We start from the raw sequence: 27,438 nt of genomic DNA, 5'->3' as shown, positions 1-27,438 counted from the left end.
TATTCTGAGTATATGTATTTTCAACTTTATAATTATATGGAATCATCATAAAAGTTGTACACAGAATTACTTGTTTTGTTTGAAGATTCATCACAGAAATCAAATTTCATGGACATATTATTCAGATAGTGACTGGGACTACACATGATTCTGTGAATTCTGAAATAAGACTACCCCTGATATGGTGAAAATAATCTCTGGATGCAACTTATAAAACTTGCTTTCTGAACAAGTTTTCCAAACATACTGAAAGATTACAGATTCTTTTATTATTGATATTAAACAAAGCTTCCACCTAAGTTTTATGTCTCTGTGTATGTTAGTGTATTTTATTAAAATATAACTCAATCTGCTGCTACAACTGTTGCTTTATTAGATTGTACACTTTGTTTCTTTTGAGATCACAGAACAAAAGGCAGAAAATGTGGAGAATTGGTATACTGTGCATCTCTTAACTTGATTCTTCCTTATTTCTTAACTCCAGAATATGCATGAAGTTTGCTTATATTATGAACATTTTGGTGTCATACTTGGAAAACTGGAGATTTTGACAAGGGAGAGAATAAAATAAAATGTCAATTTGTCACATATTTCTATTTGCAGTATTATTAAAAATCTTTACCAATGTAATGCTGGCAGTTCCACTCAAAATGCATGGTAAGCTCTGAAAGGCAAGGTGCTTAGACTTACATTTCAATTTACCTTTAAAGCTCATGATAAGAGCAAAGTGCAGATAAAACATTCTAAAAAGGAAATATTCAGAAAGAACACTGAATTACTACTTTTCTAAGATTTAGACATGGAATCTATATGAGTAAATACAATATCATAACATCAATATGAAAATATGGTATCTCTAAGAAACTGTAGGCCCAGTAATTTCTGCCACACCAAAATCTACTTCAGAATTATATTATGTTCATCAAGATGTTTTCACTGATGATTCATATTTGTGATCTTCAGTCCTAATTCTATAAAACATGTAGTTTTCAACATAGCCATACATACAATTTTACTGGCATATGTCATTTGTAATTACTTCTGTTTTTCTTACCAACATTTCATTTACAAGATTTAAGGTTCTCACAGCAGTGACTATAAAGATTATTATTACTTGGATGTGACACCACGTAGCCTAAGAGACTATTACCAATGCCTCAGAGCAACCATCTTCATTCTTCTGCCTCAAAGATGGAGGCAACAGGTTCCTCCAAAAGGCTGGTAATGATTTATTATACTACACGGTGCCACATCCCAGAAGACAGTAATCTGAACTTTTACTTACCAATCTAAAAAGCTAAGGGCTATTTCCCTCAACTTTTGTCATCTGTTGACATGAGAGCTCTTTGCCTATCCCTGCAAAAGGGGAACTGACACACAACACACCATGTGCTATTTATTTTTCATAAGCATAGTGAAGTTATATGGTACAATATGAATTGACAATGCTCTCGAGTTCTTGTCTATTTTAACATTTTTTTACAAATAGCTTGAAAATAACAAAATATAATTTATTTATTATTTCACAATATTATTAAAATGAACCTACTTAACAATTAAAGCATATTTTCTGCACTCATTTCTTGTTCAGTGCAGAAATTCGAGTTTCCAAGCTGCTTATATTCTTCACAATTGCATCCAAGTTCAACTTGAAGTTTGTTTGGACATCTTTCATCATTGTGTCATTGTTCTGCAGACTGCTTACAATCTGTTGCTGCAGAACTTCCAGCTGTGTCAAAGATTTGTTGAAGTCCACAGCTAAAATCAACATATGGAAACAAATTAACCACAGAATACTGCACTGTATATTATTATATGGCTGCCCCTCCCCCCCAATTATGGGGTATGATCAATAGGTAATGTTCCTAGGCTATAATATTTGTTTTAATCACATGCTGTTTTGGTAGGTTGCAGCACTTGCTCTGTCAGACTTCATTTGTTTGGGTCTTTGAAGCAACAATTGGAAGGTTGAGGATTCTCCAATAATGAAGAAGTGGAAATGGCAGCTGGAGAATGAGTGTGAACACAAAAGCCCTATTTCTGCCACAACAGAATTTTTAAATCCATGAAAGTATGGGACAAATGCATCATTATGCTCAAGAACTGTTGAAAATAACATTTCAGTGGAATAAATAAGATACATTTAACACTGTAATGACTTCTCATTTAATTCATATGACATGGGGAACCTTGCTTACTGAATAATGTTCATGGTTACTCAGCCACTCAGGAGTGTGCCAGAATTTTACAAACCTGAAGGTTCATTACCATGCCCTACCCTGCACCAGATGAATCGAGTCTACATTCTCCTATCTTACACCTTTAAGAACCTTTTCAATATAACTCTTTGGGTTTCACAGAAGATGTGAAATATCCTGAGTAGTTAAGCAACTATTAGCATCTCAAGAAGGACTCTACTCTGCATATTTAGTGCCAGTTCTGATCTGACATGCTGGATTATAACTTACACTGATCCCTACTGCCAGTTACACAAGTTTCACCTTGAAAGACAGGACAGTCAATATGATGCTATAAAACTTGTGTGACTCAGTGATATTTTTGTATGAATCTTCTGCCAGTAGGTCACGCCACAGTCCACGTGGTTAACACTGGCATCTCACTGCAGATATTTCAATCTCATGTGACTTCATGCGAGATTCGTGGTAAACAAACTAACACTGTAACAAACTTTTCTCCCAGGCCCGTTATTCTCCTGCTAATCATCATTTCACCACTGTCCCACATTCATCTACCTGTAGTAGCCATAACCACACAGTACAATATCAGAACATTTGTCTTTAAGTTGAAGGATTCGATCTCAGCCCAGCACTCCTCTGTTTACAAAGTAAGATGTTTTTCCTTTCATCACCTGTGTGTCAGCACATGCACAAGCCCAGCAGTGTCCAGCAGGCATAGCGTCATACTGTTCATAATTAATACCAAGTCAAAATCCAGCCACCAGACCCCCTATTCTTTGACGATAAGATTCCTATCAGCTCAGTGTAGAACACAGTGGCTGGCTTTTATGATGACCGCAATAAACTTTCACTTCCATAAGGGGACCTTTCTTGTTCAAGTGAATATTATCAGCTGAGAGAACACTCCGTTACAAGAAAGAACATCACCCTTAACAGACTGAAATACAGTATTACCTTGTCTATGCAGCGATTCTAGAGCCAGTAGACGTTCCAGGGTTTGGGGGAGAACCTGAGACAACGTTTCAGTTTTCTTTACAAGCTCATATAGTTCATTCACCTGCAATGAGATAGATAATAAAGTCAGACTTTTATGAGCATAAGGAATGATTTTTATGTAAACTGGATTTGAGGTTCTCACAGCAGTGACTATGAAGGGCACTATCTTCTGAGATGGGTTGCCGTGTAGTCTAACGGAAGTGTACTGACGTTTCTGAGGAATATACTCATTCTGTCTTCTGGGCTGAAGAGTACATCAAGCAATCAGCAAGAAGCAAGAACCAAAAAAAGCTCAGGTTCCCCAGTCACAACACTTCTATAAGACATGCACAGAGGAAAACACAGGAAAATCTTAAGATTTATTATAATTAAATTAATAATGAACCACCAACTAGGAGAAATAGATTTTATGACTACTGCAAATTTAATCACAACAGAAATATAACTATAATATCAGTGCCTGACTATTTAGGCACCTATGGTTTGTATAAAGTAGACCATGTAACATTAGGTGGGGGACCAAGAAAACCAAGGCTTCTTACATGAAATAAAGGGACACCGCCCTCACCTCACATATTCAGCCAGTATTTTTGTATAGAACAGGGCAAGTAGGCTACTCAGCTGTAAGTATTTCAGGTGATGTGATAACAAAGTTTCAGACAGTGCATATCGTTTCACCCTCCTAGCTACCATTTTTCAATGATGATAAATATGATCTTAATCTTACACTTTTTACAAGTAAAGAAATGAAGATGAAGTAAGTAAACCTGGTGAAAAACAGAATGGCACATGGCTGAGTATGTTTTTTAAGGCTTGGGGGGGGTGTCCTTGGTCGGTGTACTGCCAACAAAAGTGACTGTTCTTTTATCCAAGATCTGTAGCTTTCATGACAAGTAAATGCAATTAAGTCTTCCTGAGCAATCGGCCATATCTCAAAGCAAAATGGATTTTCATTCTGTCCTAATGCGGCTGACAGCTGAAGACAATTTCACTGTACTCGTTTTCCTCTTTCAGTCACTGTTTTTTGAGAAAATACTTAAGTCTATGGTGTGGTTCCATAACATCACTGACTCCTGTGCAAGTGACTCATGAATTATTCTGTTTCTATCAGTCTTAATTTCTGTGAAAGAATTCAAGATTTTTGCAATGTCTTTAATGTATCACGTTTGCACTCACTTGCAGGGTGAAGCCATGCGACCATGAGACAGCACAAAGTAGCACCTCTAAATACTGTTTCAGTGCATTTTATAGTCCCGTGTAATGGCTAACCCCTACAACAGAATATGCACCACCACTGCTGCATACCTTTTGATTTCTTTCTGCATCTTCAGGTGTGGATGAAGTCTTCTCATTAATACTGTCCATCTTCTGAGAAAGTGCAGTAAGCCTGCCCTCAATATGGTCCAACTGTGCAGAGTCCAGGAGGTTTGCTCTCGCATTTAGCTGCTGCGCTACTTCTATCAGACTCTTGTGCTGCGTGTCTAGTGACAAGCGTGCCTAGGTAGCACAACACATGTCACTCATATATGTCAATAAGGAATCAGCTGAATAAGGAAAAATACAAGTTCTTTGTGGTTTACTTAATGAAAATGAATGACTGAATGATGGCAAATAATTAAATGGAAATAATCATGGCCCCTCTTATGATTTTATCCAAGATAGGAAAGCCAAAAAATTTTATTACAAACTTATGTTTAAGCTAATGAATATTTTTAAGGATCACCCTAAAGCATTCAGCACAGAATATTTTTTTTTCTTTATATTTTAGTTTGGTACTAACATCTGTTGCATTTCCTTTCTTTTTCAATTCTGATTTCTTTTTAAAAATCCAGGGGCACCTGATGGCACCCACTGATCAGATCCAGAATGTGATAATGATCTAATGTATGGTACACACCTGGAAGATCTGAGGCAAAACAAACCACAAGAAAACCTCAGTCATCAGTCAGTGCTCTAGCCAAGATATGAACTGGATACTTCTTCAGTATAAATCGTTGGGGTTACTACCTAAGTCAATCTGGTTAGTCTAGAAGCTGTTCCACAAGCCATATAGTAGGACAGGATTTATGAGAACAGTTTAATGTTCGAATTGTAATGATGAGGACTGTACCATTTTCTCTGAAGTTGCTCCTAGTACAGTCTCCAGCTTGTGGAGTCTGTGCTCTAAGTCGGCCACATGAGAAACCTGAATCAGATGGGCTTGTTCTGGCCGATAAGTGAGTTCATACGTGACTGCACTGCTCTGTCCAGCAACGCCATGTTCAGGCTTTATTTTCCCTGATTTATGAGACGGTGTACCACTCAGCTTGAAACTTTCCAGCTGGGCAAACAGCTTCCTGTAACACAGGTTATAAATCATCTACATTTCAGCATGTTAACCTTATCACTGTTAAATAAGTGCATGGGACACAGACTGTAACTCAGCCCATGTAACACTGAATGACTGAATGATGGTTGTGCCCTAATTTAAGGTACTACCCTGGAATTTGCCTGGAGTGAGTGAAAAAACAGTGAAAAGCTATGTCAGGATATCTGATCAGATTTGATGATCTCACAGCAGTGACTATGAATGGGATGTGATGCCATGTATACTTGTGGAATTTCACTAACATTTTTAATGAATATGGCGCTGCCATCTTCAAAGTCAACGGATCTCTGGCACCTGCTTCTCAAAAGTAATTGTATGGCTTACGCTTTGACCATGAAGATGGAGGCAGTATATCCCTCTGAAACGTCAATGAAATTCTATCAGACTATATGGTGTTACAGCAGTCTTCTCCATGAGGATAATCAATATCCTGCCTACAATTTTAATGGGGATTAGTACTGCCATTTGAGCCAACCTGCTTGGTGTGTCTGCATAATGTTCAAGATTCAGTTATGTCACTCATCTCCTGAACATCAAGTTCTATGTTCAGTTATGGGCAGGCAGACAGACATGGTGAAACTAGTATGCATATTTTTTGCAGCTCTGCATTGTGACTGCACAAAAAAAACATACTGAGTTCTGGATTAGTTGTCTCACATCCAGTATTCTGGATGGAAAATAAGATAAAACATGTGACACATACGGCTGTAACAATTCAGTATCTTTGACTGCTGATCTAAGACAAGTAACAAAACATGGCTGGCTGTTCATGAGACACAATTTTAACACACACAAGCACCCCATAAGTGATACCCACTGCCAAAGATGACACTGTACCTAAGCTGGGACCCTTGTGGATCTGCTAAGTTAGTGACGAGCTCCGAGCCTAGAGTCTCCTCTAGACGTAGTTCAGCTAACTGCTTCTTTGCTTCCTCCACCCGACTAGAGAGCAGCACAGATGATATACTTTCCAGATTCTTTTCATCTTTCACTGTTTCCTATGTAAATCACACAAGATACAATGAACACCATACACACGCACATAAAAAACTGAAAAATGCATTGCCACTATATACCTTTATCCCATGATAGTCATTTCCTGCTCACCAACCTATAAATTACTTTTTCAGATAAGAACTCTCATTAAAACATATAAAAATACACACAATTTAGCCTGTATCAGATCTCAGGTTCTTATGGTGATGAATACTATGTTACTCTGGGCGTGACACCATGAAGTCAGACACACAAGTACAAACATTTCAGTGGAACCTGATGCCTCTATCTTCAGAATACAAGATGACCACTATTTTTTCCTGTTGTTCTATACAGGTGCATAACTAATTCTATCACTCGTTTTTCAGATGACGGCACTAAGGAGAACATTCAGACAAAGAAAGATGAGTGGGAAATTATATAAAACTCTTGCAGCACTTCAAATGTCAGGCATTCAACCATAATGATGTAGGCATAATGTTCCTCTTGGTATTTGCCTCCAAAACTACATGATGACATAACACCAGAAATACAAATTAACTTCCTTTCATGTCAGATATTTTAAAACAAAATTTAAAGACCCAAAACAAAACTAACTTACTGTGAGAACAGGCTCTTTTGCAATATTTCAAGACCTGCATAATGACTTGTCATTATAAACAGTATTTACATAATGAAAAATGGCACATCAAATAAGCACACCTCTCAAAAGATATTCATATGAAGGGAATATATAATCAGAGTGAAATACAGACATCTCTCATCATGAACACCAACTGTATCTCACAAACTACTATTATGAAACACAATAAATAAAATGCTGATTTCAGCATAATGAACACTTGACGACACAGTCAGTAGACATCTTTCTAAAATATTCCTTCCATTGCCCACCCACATTCAAGAATATCAGTCTCTTACTTTCAACTGCGTAACCTCTTCCAACAGTTCCTTCATCTCACACTGAAGTCGCTGATACTTCTGGAGTGGGGTTTCTTTCTCCCCACTTTCAACCAACTCCCAATCTACAGATCTGAAATTAAATGTGCCATGATCACCAAAAGCAAGAACAATATTTCTATGCCTTTTGTGTGGCAAACAGAGGTAACAGTTCTCTTACTCTATATATTTATTCATTCCTGTACCTAGCATCATATCCTGTTCGCAATCTTTTGCTTAATCGATCAGAAAAGTCAATTCCTTTTCCTTCCAATGTTTTTCCTTTGAACTTCGTAAATGCTTCACTGGCACTGATGTGAAGGCGTTCAATGGAATCAGATTCTTCCTGTAACAGAAAACAGAGACACGAACATAGATTCCTGCTGACAAATACAGCTAATGGCATTCATGATGTTTTCTTAAGCATTATACTGTGGTCTCCTGTTTTACCCAACACCATAATTAATAAAATCACCCAGCTTTCAAAACACTCAAGTTCTATAATAACAAACATCCAAATTTGACTGATTTAATTGGGCTGACTTAGTTCTCAGACTTCGATCATTGCTTCCTTACAGGGATCTGACACTTACCAATAAGTTGGAAGCCTGAAAATCACGATTATCTATTTAAATACCAAAACTCAACAACTGACAAGTTTCAGACTATCAATTCTGAGCTGTTATGCCAATAGCGGACACTGCCGCATCTATGTGCATACAATAAAAGCTCTTTCTGTGGTAGAAAATTTCCATTTAATCTTTGACAACTTATACATCATTATTTCACTTCAAATCAGTTGTTTTTCAGTTAGTGTAGTTCATAATTCTGGTGCTTGCTGTACCATTCATTTTCGCACCAGTTGCAATTGCACGCGTCATCTCCAGTAACGTGAGCAGCGAGAGAGAGATAATCAACATGGGGTACCTTCACATTTCTAAGTTACAGCAGCTAAATGTGCAACACAAAACTGGAATACGGAAAAGGCACAAATGTGAGATTTGAGGTTCTTGTAGTGGTGACTATGAAGCCTGCTGTATTCTGAGATATGACAATGTATAGTCTGGTAAACAGTTACTAATGTTTTGGAGAAGGTTGATACCTCCATCTTATGGCTAGAAGACTGTCTCTTCTACCCTGAAGATGGAAGCATCAGACAAGTGTTACATCCCGCAAGACAGTAATCTTAATGGGTAGTACAACATTATAAATAGCTATGTTTGTCTATAAAAATGAAAAGTTCAGAAAATAAACTGAAGTTTTCATTGTGTTGGTACTATTTATCTCTGTCTCACATTCATAAATTGTGACAAGACATAAATAGGCCTATATTCCCAGTAGAAAGGTAAAAAGGTACAGCTATCCCTGTATCCTTTGGCATACTATTTCTGTATTATTATATTCTTATTACTATTTAGTATTAGTATTAATATTAATCTTTGACTTGTCCCATATCATGTATAATGATTCATGGATGAAATAAAATTGAATTGAATTGAACTGAACAGGCCGTGATGGCCAATAAGGTTGTGAGACATCAAGACTCCCACATTTATTAGAAAATCGGCTAACAGATTGTGGTAAGGTAGTCGGCCTTACATGCTGGCGACCCTTTAACTCCCAGGAAGACTCCTGGTACTCATTTCTGTTAGAGGCTGAGTCAACCCCAGAGCCATAGTGCGGCTGGAAGGATTAGGTAAACTGAAAAAAATCCACCTCATAGGGATTTGATCCCGAGACCTTCCGGCTTGTAGCATAATGCCTCGACCAAGTACACTACCACATAACCCCCTGTAAATGTGGCATCATTACCAATAATTTAATTTGTAGTGGGGCATACTATAAATAATAGCCCTACATCTGATTCGAGTTAAGGTTAGATCAATTTTGTTTCTGTTTACATTCAATAGTTAAAATTAATAAGACAAACATTTTATATTCATTACCTCGTAAAAACCAGTATTCTTATTAGATTCAGGTGTGTCAGGTGTCTCATAGATATCAGGCTGGTCATAAGCCTGAAAAGGAAAATTCTACTGAGTACAAAAGCCTTGCACATTCCTGTACCTAGACGTAAATGACAAGCCCCTATATACATGTATTTAAGCATCTTGTTGCATTAATATATTTACTTCGTATATAAATATTTCCATCTCAAATGCAACTTATTATCTAGTCCTATTTCTCTATCACTATAGGTTTCAGCTGTATATGGCCATCATACTTTTAACATACAGTGGAAGTTTTGGCAAGGTGGAGATGCACCTGATGATGGCCATATTTCACGGAAACATGCAACGATACAGAAGCAGGACAAGATAATAACTTGCTTAGTGTCAATCAGTTTTTTACCAATTCATGTGCAACACTAAGTTCTATGAAATGTATTAGAAGTTATTCACCTTAAAATTTTGAGTCCATCATCACTATATGTTTCTACCAATGTGGTCATCAACAGGTGTTAACATTTTTTTGGCACGGAAACTCTTGTCTTCTGTTGCTGCTTATGTTATTAAATATATAAGCCCTCTCGATGTGCATACGTGTTTGAGTCGGTGGGTTGTGTTCTCTCTTGTTGTGTGTTGTGCTGCAACAGCAGGAGACAGAAGGTTTTGCGCCAAACAAATTTTAACACCTGATGACGACCACATTTGTCAAAACATGTAGTGATGGACTTCTAATCTTTAAAAGTGAATAACTTGTAATAAATATTATAGAACATACTGTTGCACATGAGTCTGTAAAAAAACTAAGTGACACTAAGTGAAAAGTGCAAAGGCCGCACCATAGCTCAAGCGGTTAGTCGCTGGCTTCCCACCACAGCTGCCCAGGTATGATCCCGGGTCTGGTAAAGTGGGATTTGTGGTGGACAAAGTGGCACTGGGACACATTTTCCCCAAGTACTTCAGTTTCCCTGCCCATCTTCATTCCACCAAACTCTCCATCATCATAATCACCCAGGGCAGGTACAATAGGCCAATAAGTGGCCACCGTGCCAAATGGAACCAGCTGGACTCCACTCCCACTGAGTGAATTTTTAAATTTTAAAAAGTGGAAAGTGCAACAGGACGCTACAATACAATAAGTTACATTTGAGATGGAAATACATGTATACAAAATGCTTTACAGATGTTACTGCACAAAAATGCCAAAGTACAGGGTGATCCATATGAGTATGGATAAAAGTAAAATGTTATGAAAGCTAAGCAGGAAGTAGTATACTGCAGGCCTGTTATGTCTTAATAAAACACTGGAGTTTGTTATGCAATCCTCACTACACATGTGCAGCTTGTGATTCATGTGAAATTTAATGATGCTGGCACGTGCACAGCAGTAACCAAAGTGTGCTCTGATACTAACAATCTGAGTGTGACAGTGGTGCACCATGAGTTTTCCTGTATCTATGTGTGGAGAGTTCCCAAGTCTGATTTTGTAATGAAGTAGAATCACATTTGGAGAGAAAGGATATGTGACTAAACCTCACACTGATGGACGAGTGCACTGTCCAGAGACAGCTGTTGTTCATGCTGCCTGAGGAGCCCAGGGAAAGCCTGACGCTTGAGGTTAATGTAGCACACACATCAAGCCAGCACACTGTCTGGTCATACTGGAAAATGTTCCTGTATTGGATCCAGCATGTTCAAGCCTCACACAAATGGGATTAGGCATGTGACGAATGATACATGAATAGAACTGGCCTCCTGTTATGGTCCCTGCTGTGTATTCAAAAGGCAGAATCTACATCTTTGTGGGTCATATGTGCTAAATATTAAGAAATAAAAATTAACAACTCACATTTCACAATGTATTACTTTTATCCATATGTGAATGGATCACTCTATATGCCAAGCTAACAGGTTGTCTCAGGTTCCAAGAGCACTACAAATTGTTTACTTTTATGCTGCATAAATAAGTCAAAATCACAAATGGCAAACCAGATTGTGGTCAACATACTGTCACAAGATAGTGACTAAACAATGGGTTCTGTTTGGTAATTTATTTATTGGACACTTGATTTTTCTTATCTACAAATGATTACACAGTTTACAACCATTTACTACAGTTTCACAATCTATCATATCACTCCTGCTTTGTTCCTTGCAGAATGTGTCATCACAAACATGTTGCTAAGCTGTGAGCTCTCATAGTGAGGACTATTCTGTTAGCTCGCAGGCTCTCTATACATTGCTTTGCTATGGACTGAAAAAGATGCAACAGCACTTCGAATGTTATGGCTGGCAGTGTAGTTGTACTTCTGTTTGCTAGTATGTGAACACTTCTGCAATATTTACACAATTTCAAGATTCTGAAGTTCAGGTTTCACAGATGTCATGTAACATCTTTCAATGTTTTACTTAATGTAATCGAAGTACTAAGGCATCTGATAGGGTATCAATCTGACACCCTCTTGAGAATCTACATTCAATAACATAAGGAACAAAGTAGGCTTTTAATTTCAGTANAAAAAACACACACACACACACACACACACACAGTCTTACAAAAATAATGGGAATGGAAAGTCTGCATTCAATTAGAGCTCAAAGCACAACTTCAGTAACAGCCTAAGGTGGTTGGTCACTGACTTCTCACCGCAAAGGCCCTGGTTCAATATCAAGATAGTCCACATGGCATTTGTGATGGCCAAAATAGCAATGGGACAGGTTTTCCTCTAAGCACTTTGTTTCTTCCAACTAACCATCATCCCACCAGTGCTCCATACGAATCTGTTACCAGGTATTCTACAATACTCCAGTATGACTTCACAGCACCAAGTAACTTAGCCTCACCCTACACCTACAACTACAAAAAATTACAACTGTCAATAACTGCTACTTTTTTTTTATTCTTTAGGTATCTTGATCTCAACCGTTTGTGCACAATTACATATTAAACAACAGGGATTAACTATTATGTACCAGTGGATCATCATGTTGGCAGTATACCCAAAATGTGGCCAATGCCTAAGTTTATCCAGAGCACCATACACAGCTTTGTAAACATTCCTAACATCACTAAACACAAATTTTACGATTATCAGATCCAGTATAAGCATTATTATCTAGCCAACTGCTGCCATACACGAAAATTTCACAGGTTTATTCAACTGGACAACCCATAAAAAAATGCATCAATTACTAGCAAAGTCATCAAAATTGACAGATGCGTGTGCAATACATTATAAACGAGATGAACTCCCTTAATAAAAATCAGCATCTATGGCTAACACAGTTGCATACATACAAAAATGNTTTACATTACATCATTGCATATATAGCAAAAATAAAACAATTACTTAACAAAGTGTCTTACAATGCCTGGCAAATCAGCGTACTTCGGATCCGCCATCTTACCCCTATCACAGCCTTCAGGTAATCCATGATGTCCATGATCTTTCGCTATCATCTCTGTCATATGTTATCACACCTTGCACATGGGCCTCTCAGTCTGACAAACATATACGTGATCCGTGCATGCAAATACCCATGAGGAAAGTCAAAGAAAACAAGGAAGGTTTAGTGGACAGCTGATGTCACTGATGACATGTACTTGTAATACAATAGAAAAGGTATTATGGGCTTACTGCGTGTACTTTGAAAAAAATCAAATTACGACCCTTAGCGATAAACGTGGAATACATAAAGTGACTTGCTGTGTGTATGAGGGTGCGTCTTTCAGGTTCGTTAGTGGTACGTATGTTTACTAAGTGCGGAATACAAATTTCTGATCCACCTGAATGACATGTCAGTGTTGACCGTGTTGACCTTCGATTTTATTTTTAGCAATGTTGGTTGGCGGTCACGGTGAATCTAACCCAAATACAACGTGGCTCCAGAGCCGAGGATTATGGATAAGTTACGCACTTGGGGTATTAACTCTCCACCTCATTTTACTTAGCATTCCTATACTAAGTGTTGCACTGTCATGGACTCTGACAAACCTCATACATAATGCAGTATGTATACATAAAATTTTAAATATATTGTTTCTCATATATGTCTATAGTGAATACCGTCGTGGTTTTGGTTAAACCCAACACACTATTAGCCTCCTGAACATATACATTATAATAGAAGTGGTGTTTGCATGCCGAAGATGGAAGATTATGCAAGTGTATTTACTGAACAGTATGCATCTTAGCCATGTTATGGTACATTAGAGTGTGTCATAAGGCATATATAGCGCGCAATTCATCTTCTTAGGCAGTCATGTCAATATGGACATAGTACCCAGTGTCTTGGAGACCGTGGCCATCTCAGTTGTTAATGGTTGACATCAACTCTATATTGACACAGCTGATTGCCCAGGAAGATTTCACTGATAAGTGACCATAAAAGCTTCAAATCATATATATATAGTCAGTGTAGCTGACATGTCTGTAGTCTCACTACAATTGTTTTTGTGCTTGTATTAGTCCCAAAGAATTAATTCATGTGCACATAGCATTTTTGGAACATTCCTTTTGTACTACATTTACAAATTCCAGTACAAAGCGTGAATCTTGGTGCTGCTCCCATAACAGCCATATCATTAAGAACAAATCCCACCATTGGATCTCATTCTTATATATTTCACATCCTGAATTTTCAGTAAGATGTAGCTTAATATTATTGCCCCTGTCTTCAGACTTTTGCATTTCTTTTACCACCATTGAAGCTATTGCCCAGCCTGTTTCACTTTGATTTAGTTACTTAAAAATAGTGGATGAGCTGTAAAAGTAATGCCCTTCATTTCTCATACAACTGATCTCTTTTGTTATGAAAATAGAAATAAATTGTTACCCATTATTTGGAAATTGAATAATACTTTGTTTTTCAAGTGAGGGCCACTTGAATGTGTGACAACCATATGCAAGGGGTGAACCATAGAAACCAGCCCGCGCACTGCAACTTTCAGTGATCTATTGCAACCAAATGTATATTGCCTGCTTGAACAAAACAAAACAAACTGCATGGCTCGAGGCTGCAAGCAAACTATACCGACTGAGTGACTGCCGCTTGTAGGCAAAGTTAGTGCCAACTTTAGCAGATAGAGGGTGTCGTGTGGTCAGCGCAACAAATTCCTGTTGCCATTAATTTCGATTTTCTAGACTGGACCTGCTGTTTCCTTGAAATAGCTCCTCAATTATCCTCACAAAGCAGAGTGGACCCCGTTCCAGACCCACAAAACCAGACCTCTGGATCTGTAGCCAGGAACTCTGACCACTAGACCATAGAGGCCCGCTCGAACAAGACAAAAAAAAAAGAAAGATACAGCTAGCCCTGTAACAGGCCGTGGAGACCCATAAGGTTGTGAGGTTGCCAGACTTACACATCAGCTACCTGTTACCCCCAGGAAGATTCCTGGTACTCACTTCTGTTAGAGGCTGAGTCAACCCCAGGGCCGTAATGCGGCTGGAAGGATTAGGTAAATTGAAAACCCAGTGACCTCATCAGGGATCGAACCCGCAACCTTCCGGCTTGTAGCATAGTGCTTCAACCAACTGCGCTACCGCGTGCTCCCTTTAACAGGAAGGAAAACAAATAAATGCTAAGTTGGTAATATTATATAGGAGTTACAAATCTTTTATGAAGGTATTTGCACTTAGAAATCATTTTTGTCTTTATTTCAGTATATATTCACTGCACTGAAAATGGTCAGATAAAGTGCAGTTCTTGATGTGATCCACATTCCATACGATGTCATGTACATACTTTTTGTACAAGTCATTTTTGAGGAAATTTTTTATCTTAAAGTAGGGGTTATATTTTTACCAGTATGAACCAAAATGAAATTGAACCTGCACTGTGTGGTGTAGATCCCTCAAGCTCTTCAGTAAGTAAGTAAAAGATAAAGTAAAGGTATCCCTGTAACAGGCCATGGAGGCCCATAAGGTTGTGAGATATATAGAGGCTCCCAAATTTTCTAGGCAGTCGGCTCACAGATGGCCGTAAGGGTGTCAGCCTTACGTGCCGGCCGCGCTTTACTCCCCAGGAAAATTATTTAATTAATTCCTGGTACTCATTTCTGTTAGAGGCTGAGTGAACCCCAGGGCCATAGTGCGGCTGGAAGGATTAGGTCAATTGAAAAAAATGAAATGGCCTCATCGGGATTTGATCCCGTGACCTTCCGGCTTGTAGCATAGCCCCTCATCCAACTATGCTACCATGTGCCCCCTCCAGATCTTTAGTACCAAATTTAATGAAAATCCTTTCATTAGTTTTGGACATAAATAGATGAGCCATATATGACTTACCCATTTTGCATTTGACATATTTCATGCAAAGAACATGTAAGTGTGGAAAGTAAAACAATACAAACAACATAATAGAGGAGATAATTTGTATGCTGCTCTTACAGTGCCATTTTGTGTTCCTACACATCTTGAAAGGGGCACCGTGGATTCCCCAGGACCAAGGAGACTGCAGGATACTCACTCACTGGGAGCAAATAGATTATGGGCAACAGTTTACAGCCACTCGCAAGTTCCTAACAGTTGTTCCCATTGTACTGTAAGTAAATATTTTACTTCCAGAAATGAGATTGCCCTATTCATGTTCTTCCTAATTTAGGTTGCACTTTTGAGCATTCATACATCAGAACTAAACAGAGCTACAGATATTAATCAGTGCATTGTATTACATGTTCTCTGTATATTTAAATGTTCTGTGTGATGTCCTTGCATAACTCGACATTGGACCATCTAAACTGTGGCAGCAACTGCATTAATCTTGGCATGCAACTCATTGGAGGGTGGGGGTGCAGTACACTTGATCACTGTTGTAGCCAAACAAGATGACCGAGGTGGCCAGACAATGCATGGTCCATGCACAGTGAAAGTTCTATATTACACTCATGTTCCACGGACATAACGTACACAGGTTTACTGTGCCCTTTGTCCGTAGATGTATGTTCATTGATTTTACTACTGATTTGGTATGTAGCCAGATTGCTAGCCCATAGCAAACTGATTGTTCAAAAGTGCCACATAATTAGAAGGACCTTGCCTTTGCCTTAATAATGTAAGTGCATTAATTTGTATAATCATAGTGTGACTATTAAAGAAATATGAGGTCTGACAATAAAGTTTGTGAACTTGCCACCATATGCTTGCCATGGCAGCAGTGGACAGAAACCTCAGTATGGTTTGATGACTGGCATATCAGCGTTTCACAGCTGTGGTGGTGGTCTATGGCAGTTTCTGAGTGGCATCTCTTATTGTCTGAGTGTGTTTTGGTGTGCCGTCACTAAAGTGTCAGAGCTTGAACTAGAGCAACAAATGAGCATTAAATTTCTTGTTAAACTTGGCAAGAGTGGAAGTGAAATGAAAGAGATGTTAGTGCAAGTTTATGGGGATAATGCTATGAAGAAAACAGCAATTTACAAGTGGGTGACTAGTTTTTCTGAGGGAACAGGAAGTGTCGCTGATGAAGAGAAATCAGGACGGACAGCAACATAGAGAACTGAAGAAAACATTGCAGAAGTTCACCAGATTGTGTGTGAAAATCGTCAAGTGACTAATTTATTGTTCTTAAACTTTTCTAAAACTGGATTTGTCAAGTTTAATACAAAAAAATATGCATGCACATGAGATAAAGATAGTATACAGTAACATGGAAATACCCAACTCAACCCGTTTAAAGTTCTTAGGGGTTAATATTGCAAATACTCTGACTTGGAAAACTCATATTGACTCATTTATCCTGAAACTTAGCTCTGTGTGCTATGCAGTCCGAGTCATGGGAAATGTTAAGACAAAAACAACCCAGACTTTTTGCCAACAACTCATGGATCTTGCCTCAAGACAATGGACCTGCTCACATGGCACTGTCTGTGAGAGAGATTTTAACTAGTAAACAAGTCACCATGCTGGTACACCCTCCCTGTTCAGCAGATTTAGTCCCCAGTGACTCACTTCTGTTCCCAAAGATGAAGAAAATATTGAAAAGAAGGCATTTTGATGACATCAGGATTAATACGATAGCAGCTCTGAAAGCCATTCCACTAACCAGTTCCAAAATTGTTTTCAAGGGTGGACTAAGCACTGGCATCGGTGCACAGCTTCCAAAGGGGAGTACTTTGAAGGCGCCCACAGTGATATTCATCAGTGAAGTATGTAGCACTTTTAAGTGTGATGAGTCCGTGAACTTTATTGTCAGACCACATATATTACTGCACATGATTTGATATTACTACCATATAAGTTCGGCATTATGTGAATGGAATTTGACTTTCTGTTTTCAGTTTTCTTCTGACAAGCTTCTACACGAGATACGCTACAAGCCACTTCATAGTTAATTTTATTTCCATGGTATTAGTAGTTCTACCTAAGCTGCCACAGTTTCACCGGGTGAGGCTGTTTGGCATTAACAAATACTGAGACTGAACTTTCTACAGAATACACAGGGTACCTGAAGAGTGGCCCTTGCTCTGCACACAATGCAACTTTTTATAATGAAGATTTGCAATCGTCAGGCATTATGGGAGTTTTTAATCACAAAACTGACAAATGTTTGTACGTCTTTGTTATCTGTGTTATCAGGTATTGGAAATGAGAATTTGACATATTTTGTTGTGTAGTGTAAATAAGGTATTGGTATTCTGCGATGTCATGTGCAATGTAGTTTGGTAGGCGAGTACAGATGTTAGGGGGAACATGATATCTCCATCATCAGGGCAGACAGGTGAGCCAAGCAGGGAAAAGTAGTACATAATATAGTGAAAGGAGGACAGGGTTTATGATTACTGAGCCCATAGTGTCACATCTCATACTACTGTATATAATTTCAACATTCACCACTGTCAGAACACTGAAGGCCACATTGTACAGTCAAGCATTTGTTGAATTAAACAGATTTAAATAAAATTCTTGTACTAAATAATAAGCTTTTATACTCCCCAAGAGTGTACCAGTTTTCATCAACCTCGGGGGTTTTTTTTTTGTTTCTTTTCAGGATGTATTAAAATGCAGGAATATAAAAACCAGGTCAGTGTACTGACATTATACATCAATGTATAAGTCTTATGTTACTGAGAATTGTTTCCAGTGTTACACAGAACTGAAGTTTTAACAGTCTGGTCAGATTGTGCCCTTGTAGTGTAGAAGTAACAGTGGATGTCATTAGTCAGTAAAAAGGAGTTTTAATGAGGTTCCCCCTTCAGAAAGGAAATTATTTATTAAACACACACATTAACAGTAAATTGAAGCTGGATTTTTCGACTTGAATTTTATAAAAAGTCAGGACAATTTAAACTCACTGTGTAACATTTATGCCAGGAATTTTTAACTGTAGATCATATTTGATACAAATGTGTTCCAAATTGTTTGGCTGCGTACAGAATGTGTTGAGAGAAGTTGACATGGTGTGGTCAGTTTGTATGTAGTCTAAATCCAGTCCTACAGACATAATACAAAGAGAAAGTTGCCAGAATTTTTATATTGTTTACATATTTAGATCTTGTTGTTTAGACAAAAGAAAAATATTAAGAATGATTTCACAGATGACACATTTCTTCTACAATTTGGTTGCTATATAGATTGGTGAAGAAAATGTAACCATCACATAAACTGTTTTTTGTGTAAAGCAGTTACAAAACTAGAAGATTAATGAAGAGTATTATCTTCAGGGATAATGTGGTGGAAGTCTTTATTTTTTAGTTGGTTATTTAATGTCCCATTATCAAGACTATATAGAGTTGATGATAGGGCGATTAATGAATATGGAGTGGTTGGTGGAATAAGAATTGGCAGGGAAAACCTGCCCAGTGCCACTTTGTCCACCACACATCCCATATGACCTGAGATCAAACCTGAGCCACTGCAGCAGGAAAACTTTTACCAGACTACACTTCATTACATCTGAGCAGGTAACAGTACTGGGCATAGTCAGTACTATAAGAACCTCAAATCCAAGAGATGATAATAATTCTTTTACACATTCCATTTCATACGTAATACAGGAAGACTGTTTGCAAGCGGACATTAGGACCGAAGAGCTGGACATTTCTCCCATCAAGTCAGTCTGATCCGTAATGTATAAATTCACTCCATGGTTGCGTTGTCTATAAACTCTCTATACTACTTCGTAGCATACATTAAGGTAAAATTCTAGGTAAAAGAACTGATATTGTACTGAGACAGGGTCCATGCTGGTGCCTACACAGTCACGAAGACAAATAGCAGAGTTCAGCCTTTTTTAAGAATAACATTTTAGCATCTGAAACATATGTTGGAATCATGGCTGTCACTGCTATGAATTATGTCTCTAGCCCTTCAAGTGCACCACAAATATACCTCACCATCAGGCCCATTTACTTTTATAACTGGATAAATATCTGCGTATGTAACATACTTATCCAATTTATGACCTTGTCTTCCAGAAATCTTATGTTTGATAGTGTTATTATGTAATCTATATGAAAATAAACCATTTAAAACCTGAGAGTTTTAATTCACACTGTGTAAAACTCTGTCTCTTTCTTTATGAATGAATACAAGTGAATACTCTAATACACATACACGTGCACACAGAGAGAGATGCCCAGATTACATCATGAATACGGGAACAGAAATCATTTGATAATATTTTGACCAGTGCCATTTTTTTTTCTGTGCACATGTGTGTACTTGTGCACCAAATTAATGTTGAATGTGATGTTGCAGCAGGGTATGGACAGTCAGGCCCAACCCCACATGATGTATTGAATTATGAGATAAAAATTGAACACAGGTTTCACAGAAAACACAACTATGGGTAGTACTTACTGTATTACAACACCACATACAACTTTATTTGTATTTTCAACAAAAATTATGCAGTGCTCGGAATGTTGTAATTCATCATCATGTTCAGCAATACGGCATGTAGTGTAGTCTGTAAGCACATATTTCCAGACAGTCTATTTATTTATGGAGGTACGCGGTAGCATAGTGGTTAAGGTACTATGCTACAAGCCAGAAGGTTGCGGGTTCAAGTCCCGATGAGGTCATTGGATTTTTTTCAATTGAGCTAATCCTTCCGGCCGCACTAGGCCCTGGGGTTTACTCAGCCTCTAACAGAAATGAGTACCAGGAATGAATTAAATAATTGTCCTGGGGAGCGAAGTGCGGCCGGCGCATAAGGCTGACAATCTTACCGCCATCTTTGAGCCAATTGTCTAGATAATGTGGGACCCTTAACGTCTCACAACACTATGGGCCTTCACGGCCTGTTGCAGGGATAGCTTTACTTTTTTTTTACTTTTACTATTTATTTACTGAATAGCAATTAACCCTTTAAAGCCCAGTGGTCGTATATGTATCACCTACTTTAACAGAATGAAACTCTGCAATCTGCCCATAGAGTGTATTTGTGAGTCTTCTGTGGTTCTCACATTAAACAACGACTGTTTCCCTGAACAGCATTAACTGGTTCCTGTGAGGTATGAACTGAATTTATATATATATATTATTTAAAAGAAATTCAGTCTTCAGACAATTGATGTCATGATGGATCTGAACTGCAGGCTGGATGGAGTTCCAGTCTGAGCCAGGAGTTTTGGAATCCTCTTATCACTGCATGCATCCTTGTAGCAAATGAGTATCCAGGAATTATTCTTTCCTTGAGGGGGGATCAGCTGACATGAAGCTGACAACTTTCCTTCATCTAATGTTAAAGCATAGGTTGCAAGGAACTTCACTCCCCATTTTTTCTGCACCTTCATGAAGTGATTTTTTAATAACCATGATAAATTTTACTGCTTAAAATGAACAAAGAGATAAGAGTAGACCATGGATATATTTGAGAAGTACTGACTGATGAACAAGAAGGGGCAGAATTATAAATGAAAAATTTTAGAGAATTTAAAATTTGAATTTGTTAACAATTAAAAGTGAAATTATTACACTTTTGTGGCTGTGTAAAGAGAATAAATAGAACAAAGTGGGGTTTAGAATTGAAATTTTAAGGAAAGATACATATGGCATGACCCAGATGGAATATGGTTTAGTCAAATTTTTTAAGACGTCAAGAAGAGAGGAAAGATCAGGCAAGAAATTGAAAAGGAAAGATTAGAAGAAAGAAGAGATTGGAAGAGACTTTTCGTGCATTGACCCATATGATTGAAGGGAGTTGAGTGGAAATGTGACACCAGCCCTTTAATATTTTTATTGTGCTTGTAATAGTAAAACAAAATTACAATTTTGATGAAGGTTTTGTCTGGTTATTCGCTTTTAACCATGCTTATAATTTGTTCGAAATTGAGTCGCACATTGGCAGTATTTGCCTTTATATGATTGAGACTGATCAACCTGAATCTAGTTTCAGTTCACCAAAATAACTTATCTGCTCTTCTTCAAACTTGGAAAAGCCTAGATTTGCAGATTTATTTTTTCTTTGTGTTCAGTCACTCCCTAGAGTGGCTTCCCTTTTATTATCTGTTTTGGAACACAGGTAAGAAAATGGAGTTTTCCTTGTGCTTAATGAAGACAGATGGAAGAATGGAAGTATACTAAGTCCTGGCACTAGATGATGGTGTGTAGTCAGCTTCATCCCTTGCCAGCTTACCACCAAGCCAATGCCCATTGGATAGGAGACTTCATGAGCCCCAGAGCCAGTCTGGATGATATTAAAGCAGAAAAATACGCTAGGAATCAAATCCTGGTCATATAGCCCATAACCTGGTCACTAAAATATTGAGGTTCGAGCTGTGTTGTTTAAAATGGTATGTCAGTGCAACCCAATATGTTGTTGCTTTAACATGTCATATTATACTGCTTGGCTCTGAAAGACCTCCATTTTGCAGGAATAAGCAACAATATTAGTCTAAGGAATTAAAGAATTTCAGAAATACCTAGCACAATTTTGATTTCTCCACTGCATACTGCAGTAATTGTATTGTGCTGCCAGCATTAGACTAATATGTAAATTTGAGAAGGTAGAAATACATTGGCTTCAGAAGGTATACAAATGTTGAAGGATGCATCACAAAATTATAGTACAGTAATAAGGGTAGATATTTTTGAACTAAATAAAGTAAATGACTAAATTCATTGCTTCGTCTATTAAATATTTGTAAAAGAAAGGAATGTTACATATATCACAATTAAAATGCACATTTTACATGTAACATTAACATTATAAAAGTAATCGGAATTTGAAATAAAGTTACTATCAATCCTTAAAGCGAGATTATAGCAACTTCACACAATGTCACCATACAATTTACTATAATCACATCTTGGTGCCTGACTAGCAAACACACATATATTCATAATCTGTGTACAACACTTTAAATAACCAGAAGTTGTTTACTCCTAATAATACTTTCACTGTATCGTTGCTGTTTACTTCCATCAAAAAATTAATTGTAACATGTTTTCTACAATTTTTGTAGCATTCTGTGTAACTCCAAACCAAGGAACTCCTGTGGGTTACTAGTTTGTTTCATATCCCAATCTTGCAGTATATTAATGCCAAAAAGCAGCATACTAATTGTTTGGGAGAAGTCTAGGTTCTTGGTACTAATTGTCCACATAATGTTTCTGTCTCTTGGTGACAAACACTTTTGAAAGTTTACAGATTTATAATGTTCATATAAAAATGCCTTAAATCTTTTAAATTCCATGAATATTGTAAATGTTACTTAAATCCTTACTGAATCTTCAGAGAGATTTGTACTGCTTAAGAACATTACCCATTAAAAATTTTATAACATGAGAGTTTAATTAGAACAGATATTTAAATTATAAAAAATTATCAAAAATAGAGTTTCTGTCTCTAAAAATAAGCGAAAATCTCATTTTTCTTCAGAAGTTAAAATGTCTGTTCCCTAGAATAATGCGTCCATTTACCTTTCACTGGAATTGGTGTTTTACAATGGAACATTGCCTCCTCACTGTGTCGAATGCTGTATCCAAAGTAGAGCATCACACCTGACAAGAAGGTAGAACCCATTTAATATTGTGGTAACTGTTTCACTGTCATGCTTGTTCTGAACACCAGCAGCTGAAATCAAGGTCTGGAAATATGGAGAGTCAAAACAAATATAATGCAACATTAAGTGCTTGCTTGTGAGCCACAGTTATGAACAGCAAGGTATGTACCATATACACAGTACTAATGGAGCATGATCCTCCTCAAGAACCTAATAGTTGCTCAGCTAGACAAGGAATTCCAAGCATTTTATGAAACAGAAAAGTTAATTATCACGCCCAGAAGAGCCTGCCATTCATTCATATACTGAGGCAAATGAATGCAGTCCTATCCCACTATTTTAAGATCTATTTTAATTTCATCTTCACACCTCCACTGAGATCTTTGAAGTAGTTTTCCATTCAAGTTTCTTACAAAAAACCTCTACATGCATAGCCATTGTTTATGTGCTACATGTTCTGCCCGTCCAGTTCTTCTTGATGTAATCATTCTAATATTTGGCAAAGAATACAAATTATGAAGCTCCTCACTACACAATTTTTAAGCCCCTCCCCTATTTTTTCTTAGGATGAGGTGGGGCCAAGTCCCCTGACACTGAGGCTATTAATTGACAATTGTTACTGTCCCAGTGCCACTTTGCCAACTGCAAATCCCACGTGAATTGACCTGGGACTGAAAAACTGGTTGACTAATTGGGCCATGGCATCCAAATATTCTCTTTAGCACCCTGTTCACAAACACCCTTAATGTTTGTGAGAACTAAGGTTCTGACAGCTGTGGCTATGATGAATGCTATCTTCCTGTACATCCTGATAGAAGTTAACTAACATTTCACAAACACCCTTAATGTTTGTGAGAACTAAGGTTCTGACAGCTGTGGCTATGATGAATGCTATCTTCCTGTACATCCTGATAGAAGTTAACTAACATTTCAGACTGTAATGCCTCACTTTTCATGGTTGAAGAGTATCTTCCTCCAAAAGTTCAGTGTACTTCTACTGACTACACAGCATCNGATTCCTGACTTAGTTGTAATTGAAAATTTGCTATGGTGTCATTATAACTCAGAAGATAGCACAATTCACTCTCAGGCTGGTCTTCTCTTAATGTGAGAGAAGCCATCGAAATATAAAATTTGATTAATGTTTTCAACATAAATACAGAAATTCTCATTATATTTACCACCACATCTGATATTTCTCACTATGCAAAACAAAGTTTTCTCATAATGACAGATGTAAATGCCATACATTAGAGATTAATTCATCAGTAATATCAAAACCAACAAATTATCAGAAACATTATTGTGCATCTAACCGAAGAGAAAATGAATTTGTTAAAACAAGCTCGTTTTTACACAGCAGTGGTTCTATGCTGTGGTTTGTGAAACAGATTAGGTTGCATTTTTATGTATAGATTTTTAATTTACTGCAAGATAGGTGTTTCAAAATGATGTATAATATAATCATACTTATGGCTATCAAAAGGAGAAAGAAGTGCATGGGTGCTACATTTATAACAGTTTTAATATGGTCAGCATCTGGAAATGTATCATAAGTATTTTGAAACATAATGCCTGAAATTTCAAGAAATAATTTAAGATATCTTATTTTCACATTCTTTGAGACAAGAATGCACAGAAATTAAAATGGTGATAAAATTCAATGCATCTACCAAAAATACCAAATGTGACATGACCTACTGAACCATGTGCAAAGAATCACCCCATTGTGAAACCTATGGATTTATGATCATAATAAAGAAAATAACCCCCTGTCCTTTTTAATATTAACCTCCTACTATACTCTGGGCTACAAAGAAGACTCTAACAAACAAAAACATACATAGTGATTATAGCAATTATATTTTGTAGAAAACTTCACACTTTTTCCCTACTGGAATCATATCTTTAATTAATCCAGAACTATTACATTAGCCCTGTGTAGGCCTACTGTTTACAAATTTTCAACATATTTGATTTTGTTGCAGGACTTGAAGCAATGCAATATGTAAATAAAACTGTGCCATTTATCTTCAAAACATGCACCACAATCCATTTACAATACCATGCATATGTGAAACAAAAAGTCTATTTAGGAGAACCAAAATATTACCATAAAATTCTACTCACCATTTTAATAATGTGACACATGGCATATATTTCTAGAAAATTATTTGTATCTTTGTCAAAAGTGTGTGCATCAAATGAAGGTACAAAGTGATAAAATGACTTTAGACTACAGTCTTCTGGGTTGTAACACTATAATTTTGAGATAATTCCATATTTCAGAGGAACATATCACTTCTGTCTTCAGGTTCAATTATGAAGCCAACAGAAGCATGCAGCAAGGTGAGCTCTTTCGAACCTTAAAGTTGTTACAACCCAGAAGACGGTACTTTTCATAGTCATTGCCATGAGATTCTCAAATTGAACATGAGAAATTACTTAGTTCACATTATAATAGTTTATGTTTTGCATGATATAACTGTTGTATAATCAATAGGCTATTGGCTGCAAGGCCCAAGTTTGATTCCCGCCAGTGCAAGATATTTCTCTTCTCCACAGCATCTAGACCAGCCCTGGGACACACTCAGCCTCCTATCCGATGTGTGTGAAATGTACACTTGACAAGATTCCAAGCATGTTCATAAGAGACAAACCCATCTTCTCATCAGAGAGAATGTTACATAAGTATTATTACCACAAGGGTTCAGTTGGGGGAAAAAATATCTCTGGTCATGGGTCTCAAGGGGCTTCATGCCAAGATAAACTGACTGGCAGTAAATGACGCATGTACCCACACAAAATCTCACAAAATCTTGAAATGTATGGAAGAAATTTCCTACAACCTTGATTATATAGTTCAGATAGAATGCTGACATATATCACATGCTTTCAGACATAACCAAATTTATAAAGTCAGTACATATACTGAGTGTTGGGAAACCCTACAGTTGTAACTATTTATTATTAACCAGTATTTTAACCTTTCTCATACTGTACTAGTTCACATGAATTTGTCTGGTTGTGTCTTTCTCACGATTTTTCCTGTCTATTTCATATCTCGGTGAATTCCATCCTACTACTGGTTGTTTAAACTTCTAATAACTATCTAGCAAAGACAATATAAGGAGGCATGTTTTTGTTTTGCTTTATGGCTGATTATTTATTATGCTGATCAGAATGACAGCAAGCACTGCAGAAATTAAAGTGGTAAGGGCTTCAAATTAAATTTGATTTGTCTCATTGTGGTCCGTCACACTATTAATTACAAGTGGATAATTTTCAGTCCAGTGTGACATACAAGTTTACAACACTTCGGACTTTATTCACCTTACATGTTTCGATTCAAAAGAATCTCTGCACCTCTGAGGATGATTCTTTTGAATCGAAACATGTAAGGTGAATAAAGACTGAAGTGTTATAAACTTGTATGTCACATTGGACTGAAAATTATCCACTTTGGCTTCAAATTAAAGTTATGGCACCTTCCAGCTGTATGATGTGATGCTTAATTATTCTTATTAGCCTTCTACATTAATAAAATACCATCTTGCTTTTAAGACAATTTCTTATAGCCACCAATGTGAGAATCTCACATCAGATTACTTTGTTTGCTGTTCTTTCATATTCTCTAACAATATGTTCTGTTTGACAGAACTATTGAAAACCATATTATAAATAAGTAATGAATGTTAGATGATACACCTAACAGATTATTTGTTAATTAGTTAAGCACAGAAAATGCAACACACACAAACACACACACATAAATGTACTCAAACACATATTTCAGATCAGCATTAACATATTCATTATAAATTGTGTCATCTGACCACCTGAAATTTATTCTGTGCCAGTGCCAATCCCAACAAGTGATGAGTTCTTCCATTGTGTATGCATATGACATTTTCCTATAGATGTTGCTCATACTCAGAAAAAATTTACAGATTATGCATCAAAGCTTGAAGAAATCAGAACATACAACTGCTGCTGCTGTTCTTTGCTTGTTCTTTTCTATTTCAAATGCTGCTAGTTCAAAATCTA

At 37.2% G+C, this 27,438-nt stretch overlaps 3 protein-coding genes across 9 annotated transcripts in view; 1 reads left to right on the top strand and 2 right to left on the bottom strand.

Annotated features, from left to right (window-relative positions):
- Nucleotides 1-247: 247 nt before the first annotated feature.
- On the bottom strand, nt 248-12,936 carry LOC111862975 (dynactin subunit 2). Of its 2 annotated transcripts, none has more exons than XM_023848873.2 (9): nt 12,852-12,936; nt 9,444-9,515; nt 7,704-7,843; nt 7,480-7,591; nt 6,400-6,560; nt 5,305-5,530; nt 4,500-4,691; nt 3,153-3,255; nt 248-1,758 (listed from the first exon to the last, which is right to left on the bottom strand). In XM_023848873.2, the coding sequence occupies exons 1-9, from the start codon at nt 12,885-12,887 to the stop codon at nt 1,577-1,579; spliced, it is 1,224 nt and encodes a 407-aa protein (XP_023704641.1). In that variant the 5' UTR covers nt 12,888-12,936; the 3' UTR covers nt 248-1,576. The 2 variants fall into 2 exon arrangements, with proteins under 2 accessions (XP_023704641.1, XP_023704640.2); XM_023848872.2 differs by having other exon boundaries at nt 12,811-12,916.
- Nucleotides 12,937-13,002: 66 nt separating this feature from the next.
- LOC111862977 (ORM1-like protein 3) lies at nt 13,003-19,919 on the top strand. Of its 3 annotated transcripts, none has more exons than XM_023848875.2 (4): nt 13,003-13,187; nt 13,281-13,366; nt 15,838-15,989; nt 17,722-19,919. In XM_023848875.2, the coding sequence occupies exons 1-4, from the start codon at nt 13,028-13,030 to the stop codon at nt 17,855-17,857; spliced, it is 534 nt and encodes a 177-aa protein (XP_023704643.1). In that variant the 5' UTR covers nt 13,003-13,027; the 3' UTR covers nt 17,858-19,919. The 3 variants fall into 3 exon arrangements, with proteins under 3 accessions (XP_023704643.1, XP_023704642.1, XP_023704644.1); XM_023848874.2 differs by having other exon boundaries at nt 13,281-13,453; XM_023848876.2 differs by having other exon boundaries at nt 13,016-13,176; nt 13,281-13,453.
- Nucleotides 14,971-27,438, bottom strand: part of LOC111862978 (high affinity cationic amino acid transporter 1) — a 43,201-nt gene continuing 30,733 nt past the window's right edge. The window contains exons 15-16 of one of the 4 annotated variants that reach the window (XM_023848877.2): nt 23,309-23,389; nt 14,971-14,999 (exon numbers count right to left, since the gene is read on the bottom strand). In XM_023848877.2, the coding sequence (XP_023704645.2) occupies nt 14,986-14,999; nt 23,309-23,389 (95 nt within the window). In that variant the 3' untranslated portion in view covers nt 14,971-14,985. Of the gene's footprint in view, nt 15,000-19,249; nt 20,352-20,757; nt 22,074-23,296; nt 23,476-27,438 lie in introns of those variants that run through there. The other 3 variants (XM_033750880.1, XM_023848879.2, XM_023848880.2) reach the window with 3 other exon arrangements.

This window comes from Cryptotermes secundus, unplaced genomic scaffold, assembly GCF_002891405.2.
Source record: "Cryptotermes secundus unplaced genomic scaffold, Csec_1.0 scaffold1016, whole genome shotgun sequence".
NCBI classification, from domain to species: Eukaryota; Metazoa; Arthropoda; class Insecta; order Blattodea; family Kalotermitidae; genus Cryptotermes; species Cryptotermes secundus.
The sequence above is the reverse complement of the archived record's forward strand: the minus strand, read 5'-3'. Positions and strand labels throughout refer to the sequence as shown.